At 37.0% G+C, this 21,482-nt stretch overlaps 1 protein-coding gene across 1 annotated transcript in view; it reads left to right on the top strand.

The window, feature by feature from the left end:
- Positions 1 to 21,482, top strand: part of PCDH11X (protocadherin 11 X-linked) — a 586,654-nt gene that overhangs the window by 285,302 nt on the left and 279,870 nt on the right. The window contains exon 6 of the mRNA XM_078063863.1: positions 7,586 to 7,781. Within this exon, the coding sequence (XP_077919989.1) occupies positions 7,586 to 7,781 (196 nt within the window). The remainder of the gene's footprint in view (positions 1 to 7,585; positions 7,782 to 21,482) is intronic.

The following is a 21,482-nucleotide window of genomic DNA, read 5'->3' as shown; positions in this document are numbered from 1 at the left end:
TTTTAAAAAAGTTTGTGTTTATATTTTTATGTTTATATTTTAATTTATATACAATGATTTATATGAACAACTATAAATAATTTTAGAATTAAATGAGATTTAACCTATAATTATGAGCTTATGGTTTTTTGAGAGACAACAGTCAAATTCAGCATTGTTAGACTGACAAAATTTGCTCACTGTATGCTCAATTTGGAAGAAGGGGACAGGGAGATCTTTGGGGCTACTTTTTATTCAATTTAATTTTATTTAAATTAATTAGCATACACTATATTATTAGTTTCAGAGGTAGAGTTCAGGGATTCATCAGTTGCACATAATAGCCAGTGCTTATCATATCATGTGCCCTCCCCAAAGCCCATCACCCAGTTACCCCATCCACCCACCCACCTCCCCTCCAGCAAACCTCAGGGTGTTCCCTATAGTTAAGAGTCTCTAATGGTTTGTCTTCCTCTCTGCTTTCATCTTATTTTACTTTTCCCTCCCTTCCCCTATTACCCTCTGTTTTGTTTCTTAAATTCCACATATGAGTGAAGTCATATGATAATTGTCTTTCTCTGATTGACTTCGTTTGCTTAACATAATATGTTCTACTTCCATCCATGTCATTGCAAATGGTAAGATTTCAATTTCTGATGTCTGAGTCCTATTCCATTGTGTGTGTGTGTGTGTGTGTGTGTATATATATATATATATATATATATATATATATATATATCACATCTTTATCCATTCATCTGTCAGTGGACATCTGGACTCTTTCCATAGTTTGGCTAATGTGGATATTGCTGCTATAAACATTAGGATGCAGGTGCCCTTTCAGATCACGTTTGTATCCATTGGGTAAATACCTAGTACTGCAATTGCTGGGTCGTAGGGTAGCTCTATTTTTAACGTCTTGAGGAACCTCCATACTGTTTTCCAGAGTGGCTGCACGAGCTTGCATTCTCACCAAAAGTGTAGGAGGGTTTCCTTTTCTCCACATCCTCACCAACATTTGTTTTCTGTCTTTTTTTTTTTTTCCATTCTAACTGGTGTAAGGTGGTATCTCATTGAGGTTTTGATTTGCATTTCCCTGATGCCGAGTGATGTGGAGCACGTTTTCATGTGTCTGTTGGCCATTTGGATGTCTTCTTTGCAGAAATGTCTGTTCATGTCTTCTGCCCATTTCTTGATTGGATTATTTGATCTTTGGGAGTTGAGTCTGATAAGTTCTTTTTTTTTTTTTTTTAAAGATTTTATTTATTTATTTGACAGAGAGAGACACAGTGAGAGAGGGAACACAAGCAGGGGGAGTGGGAGAGGGAGAAGCAGGCTTCCCGCGGAGCAGGGAGCCCGATGTGGGGCTCGATCCCAGGACCCTGGGATCATGACCTGAGCTGAAGGCAGACGCTTAACGACTGGGCCACCCAGGCGCCCCAAGTCTGATAAGTTCTTTATAGATTTTGTATACTAGCCCTTTATCTGATATGTCATTTGCAAATATCTTCTCCCAGTCTGTCAGTTATCTTTTGGTTTTGTTGACTGTTTCCTTTGCTCTGCCAAAGATTTTTATCTCAATGAAGTCCCAATAGTTCATTTTTGCCCTTTCTTCCCTTGCCTTTGGCAATGTGTCTAAGAAGAAGTTGCTGTGGCTGAGGTCGAACAAATTGCTGCCTGGGTTCTCCTCAAGGATTTTGATGGATTCCTGTCTCACATTTAGGTCTTTCATCCATTTTGAGTCTATTTTTGTGTGTGGTATAAGGAAATGGTTCAGTTTCATTCTTCTGCACGTGGCTGTCTAATTTTCCCAATACCATTTGTTAAAGACACTTTTTTTTTTTTCCATTGGACATTCTTTCCTGCTTTGTCAAAGATTAGTTGACCATAGAGTTGAGGGTCCATTTCTGGGCTCTCTATTCTGTTCCATTGATCTATGTGTCTGTTTTTGTGCCAGTACCATACTGTCTTGATGATTGCAGCTTTGTAGTAGACCTTAAAGTCTGGAATTGTGATGCCACCAGCTACACTTTTCTTTTTCAACATTCCCCTGGCTATTCAGGGTCTTTTCTGTTTCCATACAGATATTAGGATTATTTATTCCAGCTCTGTGAAAAATGTTGATGCAATTTTGATAATGATTGCACTGAATGTGTGGATTTCTCTGGATAGCAGAGACATTGTAACAATATTTGTTCTTCCATTCCATGGGCATGGAATCCTTTTCCATTTCATAGTGTCCTCCTAAATGTCTTTCATAAGTATTCTATAGTTTTCACAGTACAGATCCTTTGCCTTTTTGGCTAGGTTTATTCCTAGGTATCTTATGGTTATTGGTGCAGTTGTAAATGGGATTGATTCCTTAATTTCTCTTTCTTCTGTCTCATTGTTTAGTGTATAGAAATGCAACTGATTTCTGTGCATTGATTTTATATCCTGCTACATTGTTGAATTGCTATATGAGATCTAGTCATTTTGGGGTGGAGTCTTTTGGGTTTTCCACATAAAGTATCATGTCATCTGTGAAGAGTGAGAGTTGGAGTTCTTCTTTGTCAGTTTGAATGCGTTTTATTTCTTTTTGTTGTCTGATTGCTGAGGCTTGGACTTCTAGTAATATGTTGAACAACAGTGGTGAGATTGAACATCCCTGTCGTGTTCCTAACTTTAAGGGGAAAGCTCTCAGTTTTCCCCATTGAGAATAATATTTGCTGTGGGCTTTTTGTATATGGCTTTTATGATATTGAGGTATATTTCCTCTATCCCTACACTGCGAAGAGTTTTAATCAAGAGAGGATGCTGTATTTTGTCAAATGCTTTTTCTGCACCAAATGAGAGGATCATATATTTCTTGTCCTTTCTTTTATTAATATAGTGTTTTACATTGATTGATTCACAAATTTTGAACCACCCTTGCAGCCCAGTAATAAATCCCACTTGGTTGTGGTGAATAATCCTTTTAATGTACTGTTGGATCCTACTGGCTAGTATCTTGGTGAGAATTTTGAATCCATGTCCATGAGGGGTATTGGTCTGTAATTCTCCTTTTTGCTGGGGTCTTTGCCTTGTTTTGCAATCAAGGTAATGCTGGCCTCATAAAATGGGCTTACACGTTTTCCTTCCATTTCTATTTTTTGAAAGTTTCAGAAGTATAGGTATTAATTCTTCCTTAAATGTTTCTAGAATTTTGCTGGGACACCATGAAGACTTGGACTCTTGTTTGTTGGGAGATTTTTTATTACTGCTTCAATTTCCTTGCTGGTTATGGTCTGTTCAGGTTTTCTATTTCTTCCTGGTTCAGTTTTGGTAGTTTATATGTTTCTAGGAATGCATCCATTTCTTCCAGATTGCCAAACTTGTTGGCATTTTGCTCATAATATTTCCATTTCTTCAGTGTTGGTTGTGATCTCTCCTCTTTCATTTGTGATTTTATTTATTTGGGTCCTTTCTCTTTTCTTTTTGATAAGTCTGACTAGGAATTTATCAATCTTACTAATTCTTTCAAAGAACCACCTTCTTGTTTCATTGATCTGTTCTACTGTTTATTTTGTTTGTTTGTTTGTTTTTTTGGTTTCTAATTCATTGTTTTCTGCTCTAGTCTTTTTTATATCTCTTCTCCTGTTGGATCTAGATTTTATTTACTATACTTTCTCCAGCTCCTTTAGGTGTAATGTTAACTTGTATATTTGAGACTTTTTTTGTTTCATGATAATGGCTTATATTGCTATATACTTCCCTCTTAGGACCACCTTTGCTGCCTCCTAAAGGTTCTGAACTGTTCTGTTTTCATTTTCATTTGCTTCTATGATTTTTTTAATTTTTTTTAGTTTCCTGGTTGACCTATTCATTCTTTAGTAGGATGTTCTTTAACTTCCATGTATTTGTGTTCTTTCCAAATTTTCTTCTGTTATTGAGTTCAAGTTTTAAAGCATTGTGGTCTGAAACTATGCAGTGGTCTGAAACTATGCTGAGTATAATCCCAGTCTTTTGGTACCGGTTGAGACCTGATTTGTGGTCCAATGTGTGATCTATTCTGGAGAATGTTCCATGTGCACTCGAGAAGAAAGTGTATTCTGTTGTTTTAGGATGAAATGCTCTGAATATATCTGTGAATCCCATCTGGTCCAGTGTGTCATTCAAAGCCTTTGTTTCCTTGACCTTCTGCTTAAATGATCTGTCCAATACCCTGAGTATCATTATCAATGCATTTCTTTAATTTTTGTTATTAATTGGTTTATTTAACTGGCTGCTCTCATGTAAGGGGCATAAATATTTACAACTGTTAGTTCTTCTTGCTGGATAGACCCTTTAATTATGACATAGTTCCCCTCTTCATCTCTTATTAGTTTTGGGTTTAAAATCTAATTTATCTGTTATAAGGATTGCTACCTCAGCTTTCTTTTAATGCCTATTTGCATGATAAATGGTTCTCCATCCCCTCATTTTCAATCTGTAGTTGTATTTGGATCTAAAATGAATCTCTGGTAGACAGCATATCAGTGGGTCTTGTTTTTTTGTTTTTTTTTTTGTAATCTAATCTGATACCTGTGTCTTTTGATTAGAGCTTTTAGCCCATTTACATTCAGAATAACTATTGAAAGATATGAGTTTTGTGCTGTTGTATTACCTGTAATGTCTGTTTCTGGAGATTGTCTCTGTTCCTTTATGGTCTTTGCTACTTTTTGTCTCTCTTCACTCAAAGATCCACTTTAATATTTTTTGCAGGGATGGCTTAGTGATCACAAATTCTTTTAGTTTCTCTTTGTCCTGCAAGCTCTTTATCTCTCCTTCCATTCTGAATGACAGCCTTGCTGGATAAAGTATTCTTGCCTGCATATTTTTCTCATTTAACACCTTGAATTTGTTATGTCAGTCCTTTCTGGCCAGCTGGGTCTCTGTGGATAGGTCTGCTGCCAGCCTTCTGTTTCTATACTTGTAGTTTAAGGACCTCCTGTCCTGAGCTGCTTTCAAGATTTTCTCTTTGTCTCTGGAATTTACAAGCTTCACTATTATATGTCAGGGTGTTGTCCTAATTTTATTGATTTTGAGGGGGGTTCTCTGTGCCTCCTGAACTTGAATGCTTGTTTCCTCCCCCAGATTAGGGAAGTTCTCAACTATAATTTGTTCCAATATACCTTCTGCCCTCCTTTGTTTTCTTCATCTTCTGGAACTCCTATTATTTGAATATTGTTGCACTTTATGGTATCACTGATTTCTCAGAGTCTCCCCTCATGATCCAGTAGTTGTTTTTCTCTCCTTTTCTCAGCTTTCTTACTTTCCTTACTTTCCATCATTTTGTCTTCTATATTGGTGACTCTACTGCCTCATTTATCCTCACTGTTAGAGCCTCCATTTTTGACTGCCTCTCAGTAATTGCATTTTTAATTTCAAACTGATTATATTTTAGTTCTTTTATTTCTACATTAAGGCATTCTCTAGTGTCTTTTGTTTCTCTAGTCATCACTCAGTGTGCACACCATCCCATCCCTGATATTACTCTGGGAACCAAACGTCTTCCTCTTTCCTGCTGAATGGCTTCCCAGTCCCCCAATTCAGGGTTCCATACCTCGCCTCTGCCGAATTCTCTCATTCCAAATGTGTGGAATTTTTCTGTTCTCCTCCAATTTTCTTCCGAGTTGTTCAAAATAGTCAAAGATTGATTTAGTTGTATTTGAAGGACGAAGCAACTTCAGGGTTCCCCTACTACTCCACCATCTTTGAACTCCCCTGGGGCTGCTTTTATGAGGACAGTAACCTCATATATGAGGGCCCCACCCTCATGATCTAATCATCTCCTAAAAGCCCCACCTCAGATACAACCATCTTGGGTATTAGGTATCAATATATGAGTTTTCAGGGCACACAAACATTCATTCTATAGTAATGGTCTTCAAATGTTTTCATATCTCCATTTGAAAAAAGTGACTGACAGACAAAACTAAATTTATGAAAGTATACTAATTCTATCATGAAAATTCTTAGTATCTAATTGCATGTGATTTTATTATGTCTAAATTTCTTAAATAATTATCTCTAAATTGTATCTTTCATACTCCTAGTAGTTAGTTATTTGTGTTGATCTATTGTTATATAACGAACTGTCCCCAAACTTTGGAGCATAAAGCAAAAACCAATTATAATTTACATTTTTTAGGTCAGGAATTTGGGTCATTCACAGAAGAGATTATCTTTGCTCCACAATGACTGGTGCCTCTGGGGTGGTTCAAATGTCTGGAGATGGCTGGGATGGCTCATATAAAGCCATAAGCTGTAATGTCCAGAATGAATTCTTCACATACATATCTGGCACCTGAACTAGGGTAGTTGGAACACTTAGGCCTTCCTGGGTATTGTACTCTCTTTCTATGCAGTCTTTCCACATGGCCAGCTTGAGCTTCCTCATGGTATGGAAATATCCCAGTAGTCATATTTCTTTCAATACAGCTGATTTTCTCCAGAGTGAGTACTCCAATGGAACAAGGTGGAAACTTCAAGGTTTGGTTACTCAGGGCCTACCTATATTCACTGTGGTAGAGAAATACAAAAAAGTCTTAATACTAAGAGATGAGGTCCATTAAGAGGGTTATCTTTGGAGATTAGCCACTACATATGGGAATGTTGCAAACAAAAGTACCACTACATCTGGTTGAATGGAGTTAACACCGTCACTAGGTGTCATGAATCTTTTGTTTTGGAAACAAATGCTTCATCTTCATATTTTGACATATATATTCTGCTGTAATTACCATAAAATACGTATAGTTTGCTTTTATAATTACCATTAACTGTTATCCATACCATGTAACTATATTTTGTAGAGGGTAGAATCTATTTAAATTAATTCTAATACAGGGGCACCTGGGTGGCACAATCAGTTAAGCATCCAACTCTTGGTTTTGGCTCAGGTTATGATCTCAGTATCATGAGATCGAACCCCATGTTGGGCTCCATACTCAGAATGGAGTCTGCTTGAGATTCTCTCTCCCTCTTTCCTTCCAACTCATGCTTTCTCTCTCTCTGTCTCTCTAAAATAAAATAAAATAAAATCTTCAAAGAAATTAATTACTTAATTCCAATACAGAATTTTGCCTCTAAAATTCTTGAAAAAGATGATTTGTACTTTTAATTTTCTAAACCTACATGATTGAATACATTTGTGCTATTATTTACTGTTTCAGACCACCAGAATCTTATAGCTATAGCAATAAAATTTTGTTATATTTATCCATACTTATTTTCAAAAAATGAATTATTGTCAAATAAATAATAATAATAATAATAATGATAAATCCATTTTTGAATACTGATCAGAATTTCCAATATGCTCAAATGTCTAAAAAGGCTGACAGCTTCTTACTTTAGAATAAGCTGACTTTTGTGTATTTGGATGTACCCTGTTTAAAGAAATAATAAAAGCAACTCTACTGCCAGGTGAAGCAGGTTTGAACACAAGGCTGACTCTTCATAAAAGCCTGACAATTTTTACAACTCAAGATCATGTTAATGTTACTTCACTAGATATCAGAAATAATACATTTTCTAAATTGGATGCATTAGGCAATTATTCGGATCAGAACTGAAACCCTATAATTTTCATTCTTCCTTTCAGTCCCAGCGGCATGTCACATTTCACTTACCAGAAGGATCTCAGGAAAACAGCAGTGATGGTGGACTGGGAGACCATGATGTGGGGATTCCCAGCACATCCCATGCCCTGCCCCTTGGCTATCCTCAGGAGCAGTACTTTGACCATACTGCACCCAATAACCGCACTGAAGGGGATGGCAACTCTGATCCTGAATCCTGTAAGTGATACCTGTTTAGTCCTGCAGGATAAATGGACTTATTGTGTTTGTTAGTCAAACAATTGGAGCTACAATGACACTGAGCATTTAATATTAATATGAGTATTTACAATTTTTAAAGGTAAAAATACAGAATTATGTGGAAGGTATATATGCAGCAGTTTATAATATATGAACTGTGTGATCATATCTACTTCAAAAGTTATTATGAAATTTAAAATACTCATTTTCTTTAGGCATAGATAAGATCTTTTATTCTTATATACACATATATATGTATACATATGTATGTAACCAGCCACTTCATTTTATGTTTTATTTAAGTACATATAAATTATTTTTATAATTCATATGAATTATTTTTTAGAATTTATTTTTCATTTTAGTAGAGATAATAACCATAGGCATTTTTTAATTAAACACATTTTTTCACCATTGAGGATGATGATATCTGTGGGTTTTTCATATATGGCCTTTATTATGTTGTATAACAAAGAAACTTATTAAAGTGCAAGAAGCACACTATTTCACTTTAAATGAATTTATATTACCTTAATATGGCATACTAATGATATTTTTGACATAGCACATGTGTGTGCTTTGATTAAAAACAAACAAAAAATAGCAGATCAAAATTTGCCATAGCAAAATAATCTCTTCTAACACAGATGATAAGATACTTTGATTGTTCAAAAAGAAACTCTATAACTCTGAAACAGTACATAATTATGGATTTTATTATATGGAGTAGATACTAATAAACTGTGCATTTTTAGTCCAAACACCACAAATAAGAATGTAAGCTGTTAGAGGAAATAAATGCTGTCCTTAAGCAATCAAATTATTTTACACAGTTCCCATTTCATATTTTGAAATGCTTTGCATCCTGAATCTGCTTTCTTTTCTGCTAATGAATTGTCCAAAATAGTACACAGTACTGAAAATTCCTTGTAAGGTCACAAAAACATAGAAATACATCTATGAATAAGATTTTCCCCAAAATTTGCTAAAGGTATTTATTAATGTTCCTTTATTTTTTTTTATTTTAAGTTTATTTTATTTATTTTTATTATGTTCAGTTAGCCAACATATAGTACATCATTAGTTTTTGATGTAGTGTTTAACAATTCATTAGTTGTGTATAACACCCAGTGCTCATCACAACATGTGCCCTCCTTAATACCCATCACCCGGCTATCCTATCCCACCATCCCCCTCCCTTATGAAACCCTCAGTTTGTTTCCCGGAGTCCAGAGTCTCTTATGGTTTGTCTCCCTCTCTGATTTCTTCCCATTCAGTTTTCCCTCTCTTCCCCTATGATCCTCTGCACTATTCCTTATGTTCCACAAATAAGTGAAACCATAAGATAATTGACTTTCTCTGCTTGACTTATTGCACTTAGCATAATCCCCTCCAGTACCATCCATGTCAATGCAAAAGGTGGGTATTCAGCCTTTCTGATGGCTGAATAATATCCCATTGTATATATATACCACATCTTCGTTATCCATCCCTCTTTTGAAGGGCATCTTGGCTCCTTCCACAGTTTGGCTATTGTGGACATTGCTGCTATGAACATTGGGGTGTATGTACCCTTTTTACACTGTTGGCAGGAATGCAAGCTGATACAGCCACTTTGGGAAACAGTATGGAGGTTCCTCAAGATGTTCAAAATAGAGCTACCTTATGACCCAGCAATTGTGCTACTAGGTATTTACCCCAAAGATATAGATGTAGTGAAAAGAAGGGGCATATTAATGCTCCTTTAAAATACAGTTCCCAGGTTGATAAAAATCTGCTGATTAGATAATATAATTATGGTATCCATACTCTTGAGTCTTTTGCCAAGACTATTAAATGTTCTTTTTATGTTAAAGAAGAAACAAGCAAACTGAATCTAATTATTTCTCTTTCAGAAGACAAGTTTAATAAAACATCCTGTCTCATTCCATTTGAAAGCTTTTTGAATTTTTAAATTTCACAGTTGCAATCACCTGACTTTAGCCTTTGGTATGAGGGCCAAAGCCTATGTCCCAGAGCTTTCTCTAATCATAACCCCAACAAATTTATGTGTACCATTTTCAACAGACCCTGCTTTTTAAACTTAGCTAATTTGATAAAAATATAAATAAAAATCTAAATCATAAACAGCATTATTGTTTGCTGCTGGGTTTCTGTGGATACTCTAACAGGTAAGTCTTTGACTTCTCAAAAGATTTTATGGAGACACAGAAGAGTGTAGACCTAGTAGAGAACAGAATGTGACTTTGTACTGCTTGGAATTTTATATATCATGATATAGTATTAACTGAGAGGTCTGGAGACCATGTGATCCCCTTGGGACTATTCTAAATACAGTAATCTATATATGGCCTTATGTTCATATCTACTTATTTACAAGTAACGTAAGGTAAAACATAATTTGAGGAGAGTTAAAAATGCTTTTTCTTTTCTTTTTTTTTCAATTTCTTTTTTTAATTAACATATAATGTATTATTTGTTTCAGGGGTACAGGTCTGTGATTCATCAGTCTTACACAATTCATAGGGCTCACCATAGCACATACCCTCCCCAATGTCCATTACCCAGCCACCCCATCCCTCCCACCCCCCTCCCCTCCAGCAACCCTCAGTTTGTTTCCTGAGATTAAGAGTCTCTTATGGTTTGTTTCCCTCTCTGGTTTCATCTTGTTTCATTTTTCCCTCCCCTCCCCTATGATCGTCTCTCTTGTTTCTCAAATTCTTCATATCAGTGAAATCATATGATAATTGCTTTAACTTTCCTTTGTAAAACACTGTTCTGATATTATAATTCTATGTTCTGAGACACATAGAAATATATCAAAGGTCTACCATATTGAACTTCAGAGATTTCTGAATAGTTCATAGATATTAAGTCAGAATGTCTGTGCTTTTTTTCTCTTAAAGAGAGAATGCATTGCTATCTCACACTATTTGAAAGGTGGAGAGAAAAGAGTAACTACTAAATTTCCAGGGATCTGCTGGCATATTATAATCTGACATATCATAGATAACATTCATGTTTCTTTGGAATAGAAATGGTGAAATAGAATATTTCTAAAGAGATTCAAATCAATCTTCAGTTTACCAGCCATAAGTCAATTAATTTTCAGAGAAGATCCTAAACGAAGGGGGAAACAATCTTAGTTTAATCAGTGTTATAATTGTCTTCAATTGCAATAGTTATGTCATCTGCATTTTTTAAAACCTCTTCATTGGATATAGTCATTTCACATATGAAGTCAATCTATCTGAAAATGTTACAGTTGTTTTAGTGTCTAAAATTTGAGCTTAGGGATTGCCTAGCTGGCTTAGTCAGTAGAATATACAACTCTTGATGTTGAGGTTGTGAGTTTAAGATCCATATTGGATGTAGAGATTTCTTAAGAAAATAAATAAACTTTTCTCCTAAAATTTGAGCTTAAAGTAATAAAATATGATTAAAATTTCATCAACCTTTAAAGTGTTGAAGTTTTTCTTTTACTTCACTCATTTCTGTCATACAAAAGAAAAAATAGAGCTCTAAGAACATTTAGGGCTAAAAAACTTAAACATTTAAAATAGAAATATGTTGCTGCATGCCATACTCAGCCCCTAGGTACATTGCTGCTGCCATGCACTTCACCCAACCATTGTGAAGCACCCGTCTGCTGCACTATGCCTAGCCATGGGCCCACAGTCACCATTGTGTGCCTGGCCTTGTCCAGCCATTGACAACCTCTGTACCCAGCCTTGTTACTCTGGCTTCCCTGGTACACAGACCCCAGTTGCCTCAATGCATCAGGGGATCTTGCATAGAACTGGTGGCCCAGTACAAATTTTGCTAACACTGCCACACTGCTGCCAAATTCCTCAGTGAACACAGTCCCTCAGTGCTGGCCTGACTTGTTCCCACTAACAGCACAGATAGCAAGTACAGCCCACAATAGGCAGATGGTCAGTGCAGATGAATACACTGAAAGGAAAACTGACTTACACAAAACAGTAGTGTGTAAGCAACACATTTAGGATACTCTCCTAAAAGGCTATGTTCTGGTGAACAGGGGACACTGCATTGCAGGGCAGTTCAGGACCTCTTCTTCATAACATCACTACTTTCAAGAGCAGAAGACATAGCTGACTTTCCTAACATACAGAAACAGACACAGAAAGGCAGACAATATGAGGACACAGAGAAATAAATACATCCCAAATGAAAGAACAGGATGGAATGGCCAGAGATCTAAGTGAAACAGATATTAGTAACATGCCTGATAAAGAATTTAAAGCATTAATCATAAAGGTACTTTCTGGACTTGAGAAAAGAATGGAAGACATGAGTGAGAATTTTAACACAGAGATAAGGAACAGCAGAGCAGAGATAAAGGGATCAATAAGCTAAATCAGAAATGTGCTTGATGGACTGAACAGTACACTAAAAGAAGTAGAGGAACAAACTAGTGACCTAGAAGACAGAGTAATGGGAAGTAATCAAGCTGGACAAAAGAGAAAAGAGAACTATCTGTGCAGAAAGAGAATAGACTTTGGGAACTCAATGACTCCATCAAATATAATAACAATCATATTAAAGGAGTCCCAGAAAAAATGACAGGAAAGCGGGCAGAGAATTTATTTGAAGAGATAATAGTTGTTGTGGGATCAAACCCTATGTTGGACTCCACACTCACCAGGGAGTCTGATTGAGGGTTCTTTCCCTCTGTACCTCCCCAACTTGTGTGTGCTCTCACTCTCTCTCTCAAATAAATAAATAAATAAATCTTTTAAAAAATCAGCAAAACTTAAAAGACAGAAAGAAAAGATAAAAGCAAAATGTCAGAAAAAACCACAAAACAAATACTAAAATGACAATAAATATGTATCTATCAATAATTACTTTGGGGGGCAGAGCAAGATGGTGGAGGAGTAGGAGACCTGGATTTTGTCTGGTCCCAGGAATTCAGCTGGATAGGGATCAAACCATTCTGAACACCTACAAACTCAACAGGAGATCGAAGAAAAGAATAGCAACTCTCTGAACAGAAAAGCGACCACTTTCTGGAAGGTAGGACGTGCGGAGAAGTGAATCCGAGGCGATATTGGGGAGGATAGATGGCGGGGGAGGGGGCCTCCGTCCGCCGCTTCTGGCAAGTGATATAGCAGTGGAGCACAAAATCGGAACTTTTAGAAGGCTGCTCCGCTGAGGGACGTCGCTCAAGTGACTAAGCGGGGGGTGGAGCTCTCTCGGGGACAGTGTGGTCTCAGGAACCTCAGGGTCACAGAAAGACCAGGGGTGCCTGAGTGCGGCAGAGCTCCCAGGTATCAGAGCAGGGAAGCCAGCTGCAGAGACGGAGCCAAGGAGTGGGATCTCAGCTCGGGGTTGCCAAAAACTGTGATCCATGGCACAGTCGGGCCACTGCTCTTCCAGCAGGGACCCAACAAGCAACAGATCTGGGGAGACTCCCCTTCCCCTCCCGGGAGGAGCAGTGCAGGAGCACACCACAGTGATCTGCTGGGTTTGGAGACTCCACATGGGGTCATGTGCCAGAGATAGAAAAGCTTGGTCACAGGCCGAGTGAGCACGGAGTGCAGCCGAAGACCGGGGAGACGGGAGTGATTGACTGCTTTTCTCTGGGGGCACACTGAGGAGTGGGGCCCTGAATTCTCGGCTCCTCCGGGGCAGAGATCGGGAGGCTGCCATTTTCACACTCATCCTCCAAAGTTGTACAGAAAGCTTTCAGGGAAGAAAAGCTCCCGAGAGCAAACCCAAGCGATTACTTAGCCTGACCCGGCAAGGGCAGGGCAATTCCACCTCCGACAAAGACATTTGGGAACCACAGCAACAGGCCCCTCCCCCAGAAGATCAGCAAGAACATCCAGCCAACATCAAGTTTACTGATCAATGAGAACGGCAGAACTCCAGCGCTAGAGGAATACTGCACATAGAATTCATGGCTTTTTACCATGATTCCTTAGTCTTTCAAAGTTTTTTTTTTTTTTACCTTCCTTCTTTTTTTTTTTAATTTTTCTTTTTCCCTTTATCAACCAACATCTTAGCAATCCCTTTTTAAAAAAAAGTTTTTATTTTTCATTTTTAGAGTCATATTCTATCCCTTCATAGTAGTTAACCTTATTTTTGGTATATATATATAAGTTGTTCTCTCTTTAAGATTTTGGGATACAGTTTCTTCCAACAGACCAAAATATACCCTAAATCTCTAGTGTATGGCTTTGTTCTACTCTCCTGCTTGATCACATTCTCTCCCTTTTTTTTTTTTAATCCTTTTCTTTCTTTTTTCAACCAACTTCTTATCTTATCAATTCCTTTTATAAAACGTTTTATAATTTTCATCTTTACAGTCATATTCTATCCCTCCACTGTATTTACCCTTATTTTTGTACATATATAAGCTTTTCTTTCTTTAAAATTTTTGGAGGCAATTTCTTCTAACAGAACAAAATACACCCAAAATCTAGTGTGTGGCACCAGCCTGATCATATTTGATCATATTCTTTTTTTTATCTTTATCTTTTTCTTTTTTTTCTTTTTTCTTTCTTTCCCTTTCTTTTCTTTTCCCCAGTTTCAGGTCTCTTCTGATCTGATTAGTGTATATTTTTTCTGGGGTTGTTGTTACCCTGTTAGCATATTGTTCTCTCATTCATTTATTCTCCTCTGGACAAAAAGACAAGACAGAAAAAATCACCTCAAAAAAAGAACAAGAGGCAGTACCAACTGCCAGGGACCTAACCAATACGGACATTAGTAAGATGTCAGAACTAGAGTTCAGAATGACTATTTTAAAGATACTAGCTGGGCTTGAAAAAAGTGTGGAAGATAATAGAGAAACTCTTTCTGGAGAAATAAAAGAACTAAAATCTAACCAAGTCGAAATCAAAAAGGCTATTAATGAGGTGCAATAAAAAATGGAGGCTCTAACTGCTAGGATAAATGAGGCAAAACAGAGAGTGATACAGAAGACCAAATGATGAAAATAAAAGAAACTGAGAAAAAGAGAGATAAACAACTACTGGACCACAAGGGCAGAATTCGAGAGATAACTGATACCATAAGACAAAACAATATTAGATAATTGGGATCCCAGAAGAAGAAGAAAGAGAAAGAAGGCCAGAAGGTATATTAGAGCAAATTATAGCAGAGAACTTCCCTAATTTGGGAACTTCCCTAATTTGGGGAAGGAAACAGGCATCAAAATCCAGGAGGCACAAAGAAACCCTCTCAAAATCAATAAAAATAAGTCAACACCCGACACATAATAGTAAAACTTACGAGTCTCAGAGACAAAGAGAAAATCCTGAAAGCAGCTTGGGAAAAGAGATCTGTAACCTACAATGGTAGAAACATTAGATTGGCAACAGACCTATCCACAGAGACCTGGCAGGCCAGAAAGGACTGGCATGATATATTCAAAGCACTAAATGAGAAAAATATGCAGCCAAGAATACTATATCCAGCTAGACTGTCATTGATAATAGAAGGAGAGATCAAAAGGTTCCAGGACAAACAAAAACTGAAGGAATTTGCAAACACAAAATGAGCCCTACAAGAAATATTGAAAGGGGTCCTCTAAGCAAAGAGAGAGCCTAAAAGCAAAAGAGACCAGAAAAGAACAGAGACAATATACAGTAACAGTCACCTTACAGGCAATACAATGGCAGTAAATTCATATCTTTCCATAGTTACCCTGAATGTAAATGGGCTAAATGTCCCAGTCAAAAGACATAGGCTATCAGATTGGATTAAAAAAAAAGGCCCATCAATATGCTGTCTGCAAGGGACTCATCTTAGACCCAAAGACACCCCCAGATTGAAAGTGATGGGGTGGAAAACCTTTTACCATGCTAACATGAGAGCAGTAAATTATATAAGGCAATTAATAACAAAAGCAAAGAAACACATCGACAACAATACAATAATAGTGGGGGATTTTAACACCCTCCTCACTCAAACGGACAGATCATCTAAGCAAAAGATCAACAAGGAAATAAAGACTTTAAATGACACACCGGACCAAATGGACTTCACAGACATATTCAGAACATTCCATCCCAAAGCAACGGAATACGCATTCTTCTCTAGTGCCCATGGAATATTCTCCAGAATAGATCACATCCTAGGTCATAAATCAGGTCTCAACCAGTACCAAAAGATTGGGATCATTCCCTGCTTATTATCAGGCCACAATGCTTTGAAACTAGAACTCAATCACAAGAGGAAAGTCAGAAAGAACTCAAATACATGGAGGCTAAAGAGCATCCTACTAAAGAATGAATGCGTCAACAAGGAAATTAAAGAAGAATTTAAAAAAATCATGGAAACAAATGAAAATGAAAACACAACTGTTCAAAATCTTTGGAATACAGCAAAGGCATTCCTAAGAGGAAAGTATATAGCAATACAAGCCTTTCTCAAGAAACAAGAAAGGTCTCAAATACACAACCTAACCCTACATCTAAAGAGCTGGAGAAAGAACAGCAAATAAAGCCTAAACCCAGCAGGAGAAGAGAAATAAGAAAGATCAGAGCAGAAATCAATGAAATAGAAACCAAAAGAATAGTAGAACAGATCAACGAAACTAGGAGCTGGTTCTTTGAAAGAATTAACAAGATTGATAAACCCCTGGCCAGACTTATCAAAAAGAAAAGAGAAATGACTCAATTAAATAAAATCATGAATGAAAGAGGAGAGATCACAACCAACACCAAAGAAATACAAACAATTATAAGAACATATTATGATCAACTATATGCCAGCAAATTAGATAATCTGGAAGAAAGGGATGCATTCCTAGAGATGTATCAACTACCAAAACTGAACCAGGAAGAAATAGAAAACCTGAACAGACCTATAACCACTAAGGAAATTGAAGCAGTCACCAAAAATCTCCCAAAAAACAAAAGCCCAGGGCCAGATGGCTTCCCAGGGGAATTCTACCAAACATTTAAAGAAGAATTAACACCTATTCTTCTGAAACTGTTCTAAAAAATAGAAATGGAAGGAAAACTTCCAAACTCGTTTTATGAGGCCACCGTTACCTTGATCCCCAAACCAGACAAAGACCCCATCAAAAAGGAGAATTACAGACCAATATCCCTGATGAACATGGATGCAAAAATTGTCACCAAAATACTAGCCAATAAGATCCAACAGTACACTAAAAAGATTATTCACCACGACCAAGTGGGATTTATCCCTGGGCTGCAAGGTTAGTTCAACATCCACAAATCAATCAATGTGATACAATACATTGAGAAAAGAAAGAACAAGAACCATACGATCCTCTCAAGAGATGCAGAAAAAGCATTTGACAAAGTACAGCATCCTTTCTTGATCAAAACTCCTCAGAGTGTAGGGATACAGGGTAGGTACATACCTCAATATCATAAAAGCCATCTATGAAAAACCTACAGAGAATATCATTCTCAATGGGGAAAAACTGAGAGCTTTCCCCCTAAGGTCAGGAACATGGCAGGGATGTCCACTATCACCACTGCTATTCAACATAGTATTAGAAGTCCTAGCCACAGCAATCAGACAACAAAAAGAAATCAAAAGCATCCAAATTGGCAGAGAAGAAGTCAAACTCTCACTCTTTGCAGATGATAGGATACTTTATGTGGAAAACCCAAAAGACTCCACCCCAAAACTGCTAGAACTCATACAGGAATTCAGTAAAGTGGCAGGATTTAAAATCAATGCATAGAAATCAGTGGCATTCCTATACACCAACACCAAGACAGAAGAAAGAGAAATTAAGGAGTTGATCCCCTTTACAATTGCACCCAAAACCATAAGATACCTGGGAATAAATCTAACCAAAGAGACAAAAAATCTGTACTCAGAAAACTATAAAATACTCATGAGAGAAATTGAAGAAGACACAAAGAAATGGAAAAACGTTCCATGCTCATGGATTGGAAGAACAAATATTGTGAAGATGTCAATGCTACCTAGAGCAATCTACACATTCAATGCAATCCCCATCAAAATACCATCCACTTTTTTCAAAGAAATGTAACAAATAATCCTAAAATTTGTTTGGAACCAGAACAGACCCTGAATAGCCAGAGGAATGTTGAAAAAGAAAAACAAAGCTGGTGACATCACAATTCCGCATTTCAAGCTCTATTACAAAGCTGTCATTATCAAGACAGTATGGTACTGGCACAAAAACAGACACATAGATCAATGGAACAGAATAGACAGCCCAGAAATGGACCCTCAACTCTATGGTCAATTCATCTTTGAGAAAGCAGGAAAGAATGTCCAAAGGAAAAAAGACAGTCTCTTCAACAAATGGTGTTGGGAAAATTGGACAGCCACATGCAGAAGAATGAAACTGGACCATTTCCATACACCACGCACACAAATTGACTCAAAATGGTTGAAACACCTAAATGTGAGACAGGAGTCCATCAAAATCCTAAAGGAGAACACAGGCAGCAACCTCTTTGACCTCAGCCGCAGCAACTTCTTCCTAGAAGCAAGGGCAAAAATGAACAATTGGGACTTCATCAAGATAAAAAGCTATTGCACAGCAAAAGAAACAGTCAACAAAACCAAAAGACAACCGACAGAATGAGAGAAGATATTTGCAAATGACATATCAGATTAAGGGCTAGTATCTAAAATCTATAAAGAACTTATCAAACTCAACATGCAAAGAACAAATGATGCAATCCAGAGATGGGCAGAAGACATGAACAGACATTTTTCCAAAGAAGACATCCAAATGGCCAACAGACACATGGAAAAGTGCTCAACATTGCTCGGCATCAGGGAAATCCAAATCAAAACCTCAATGAGATACCACCTCACACCAGTCAGAATGGCTAAAATTAACAAGTCAGGAAATGACAGATGTTGGTGGAGATGCGGAGAAAGGGGAACTCTCCTACACTGTTGGTGGGAATGCAAGCTGGTGCAGCCACTCTGGAAAACAGTATGGCTGTTCCTCAAAAAGTTGAAAATAGAGCCACCCTACAACCCAGCAATTGCACTACTGGGTATTTACCCCAAAGACACAAATGTAGGGATCCGAAGGGGTACATGCTCACCCCGATGTTCATAGCAGCAATGTCCACAATAGCCAAACTGTGGAAAGAGCCAAGATGTCCATCGACATATGAATGGATAAAGAAGAAGTGGTATATATATATACAATGGAATATTATGCAGCCATCAAAAGGAATGAGATCTTGCCATTTGCAATGACGTGGATGGAACTGGAGGGTGTTATGCTGAGGGAAATAAGTCAATCAGAGAAAGACATGTATCATATGACCTCACTGATATGAGGAATTCTTAATCTCAGGAAACAAACTGAGGGTTGCTGGAGTGGTGGAGGGTGGGAGGGATGGGGTGGCTGGGTGATAGACATTGGGGTGGGTATGTGCTATGGTGAGCGTTGTGAATTGTGCAAGACTGTTGAATCACAGATCTGTACCTCTGAAACAAATAATACATTATATGTTTAAAAAAAAAAGAAGAAGAAGATAGCAGGAGGGAAAGAATGAAGGGGGGAATCGGAGGGGGAGATGAACCATGAGAGACGATGAACTCTGAAAAACAAACTGAGGGCTGTAGAGGGGAGGGTGGTGGGAGGATGGGTTAGCCTGGTGATGGGTATTAAAGAGGGCATGTTCTGCATGGAGTACTGGGTATTATACACAAACAATGAATCATGGAACACTACTTCAAAAACTAATGATGTGATGTATGGTGATTAACATAACATAATAAAAAAAATAATTACTTTGAATGTAAATGGATGAAATGCTCCAATCAAAAGACATATGGTGACAGAGTAGATAAAAAAAATCTATATGCTGCCTGTAAGAGATTCATTTTAGACTTAAAGACACATGAATATTGAAAGTAAGAGGATGGAGAAACATCTGTCTTGTGGATGGATGCCAACAGAATCCTGTAGTAACAATACTTCCATCAGACAAAATTGACTTTAAAACAATGACTGTAACAGGAGACAAAGAAGGACACTGCATAATCATTAGGGGGACAATCCAACAAGAAGATAAAAATTGTAAATATTTATGCACTCAAAATGGAAGCCCCTAAATACTTGAAGCACTTAATAAAAATCATAAAAGAGGTAAGTGATAGTAATACAATAACAGTAGGGGACCATAACAACCCACTTACATCAATGAACAGATCATCCTAACAGATCAGTAAGAAAATAATGGCTTTCCACTCTGCAAAACAGTATGGGGTTTCTTCAAAAATGTTAAAAATAAGACTACCTTATGACCAGCAATTTCACTACCAGGTATTTACACATGCACCCCAATGTTCATAGCAACAGCATCAACAATAGCCAAGTTATGGATAGAGCCCAAATGCCCATTGACTGAGGAATGGATAAAGAAGATGTGGTATATGTATACACTGGAATATTACTCAGCCATCATAAAGAATGAAATATTGCCATCAGCAATGATGTGGATGAAGCTAGACTGTATTATGCTAAGTGAAATATGGCAGAGAAAGACAAATCATATGATTTCAGTCATGTGTAGAATTTAAGAAACAAACAGATGAAAATAGGGGAAGAGGAAAAAAAGAGACGAAAGCAAACCATAACAGACCCTTAAATATAGAGAACAAACTGAGGGTTGATGGAGTGGAGGTGGGCTGGGGATGAGCTAAATGTATCATGGGTATTAAGGAGGGCGTATGTGTTGAGCACCAGGTATTACATGTAAGTGATGAATCACTGAATTTTACTCCTGAAAACAATATTACACTATATGTTAACTAACTAGAATTTAAATAAAAATTCCCACAAAGAAAATAATGACTTTGAATGACATATTGGACTAGATGTATCTAATCAATATTCTCAGAACATTCCATCCTATAACAGCAGAATATGCATTCTTTTCAAGTGCACATGGGACATTTTCCAGAAGAGATCACATATTAGGCCACAAAATAATCCTCAACAAATTCAAGAAGATCAGAGTTACACCATGCACGTTTTCTGACCACAGTGTTATGGAACTAGAAGTCAACCACAAGAAAAAAAAAAAAAAAAAAAACTGGAAAGGCCACAAACATATGGAAGTTAAATAGCAAGCTAAGAAACAATAGCTTGGGTCAACCAGGAAATAAAAGGAGTAATAAAAATGTATATGGAAACAAATAAAAATGAAAACACAATGTTCCAAAACTTTGGGATGCAGTAAAAGCAGTTCTAAGAGGAAAGTTTATAGCAATATAGGCTTACTTCAATAAGCAAGAAAAGTCTCAAATAAACAACGTAAGATTACAAGTAAAGGAGCTAGAAAAAGAAACACAAACAAACCTAAAACCAGAAAGAGGAAGGAAATAATAAAGATTAGAGCAGAAATAAATTATATTGAATCTAAAAAAGAATAATAGAACAGATCAATCAAGCCAGGAGCTGGCTTGAACAAAATAAAAAAATATATATATAAACCTCTAGATAGAATTATCAAGAGAAAAAGAGAAAAGATTGAAATAAATAAAATCACAAATTAAGAGAAATAAAAACCAACACCATACATATGCAATTATAAAAGAATATTAATAAAAATTAATGCCAACAAATTAGACAACCTAGAAGAAACTGATAAATTTCTAGGAAGATATAAACTGCAAAAATGAAACAGGAAGAAATAGAGAACTTGAGCAGACCAATAA

Source organism: Halichoerus grypus, chromosome X (assembly GCF_964656455.1).
Source record: "Halichoerus grypus chromosome X, mHalGry1.hap1.1, whole genome shotgun sequence".
Taxonomy (NCBI): Eukaryota; Metazoa; Chordata; class Mammalia; order Carnivora; family Phocidae; genus Halichoerus; species Halichoerus grypus.
Note: the sequence above shows the minus strand (reverse complement) of the source record. Positions and strands in the feature narration are given on the sequence as shown.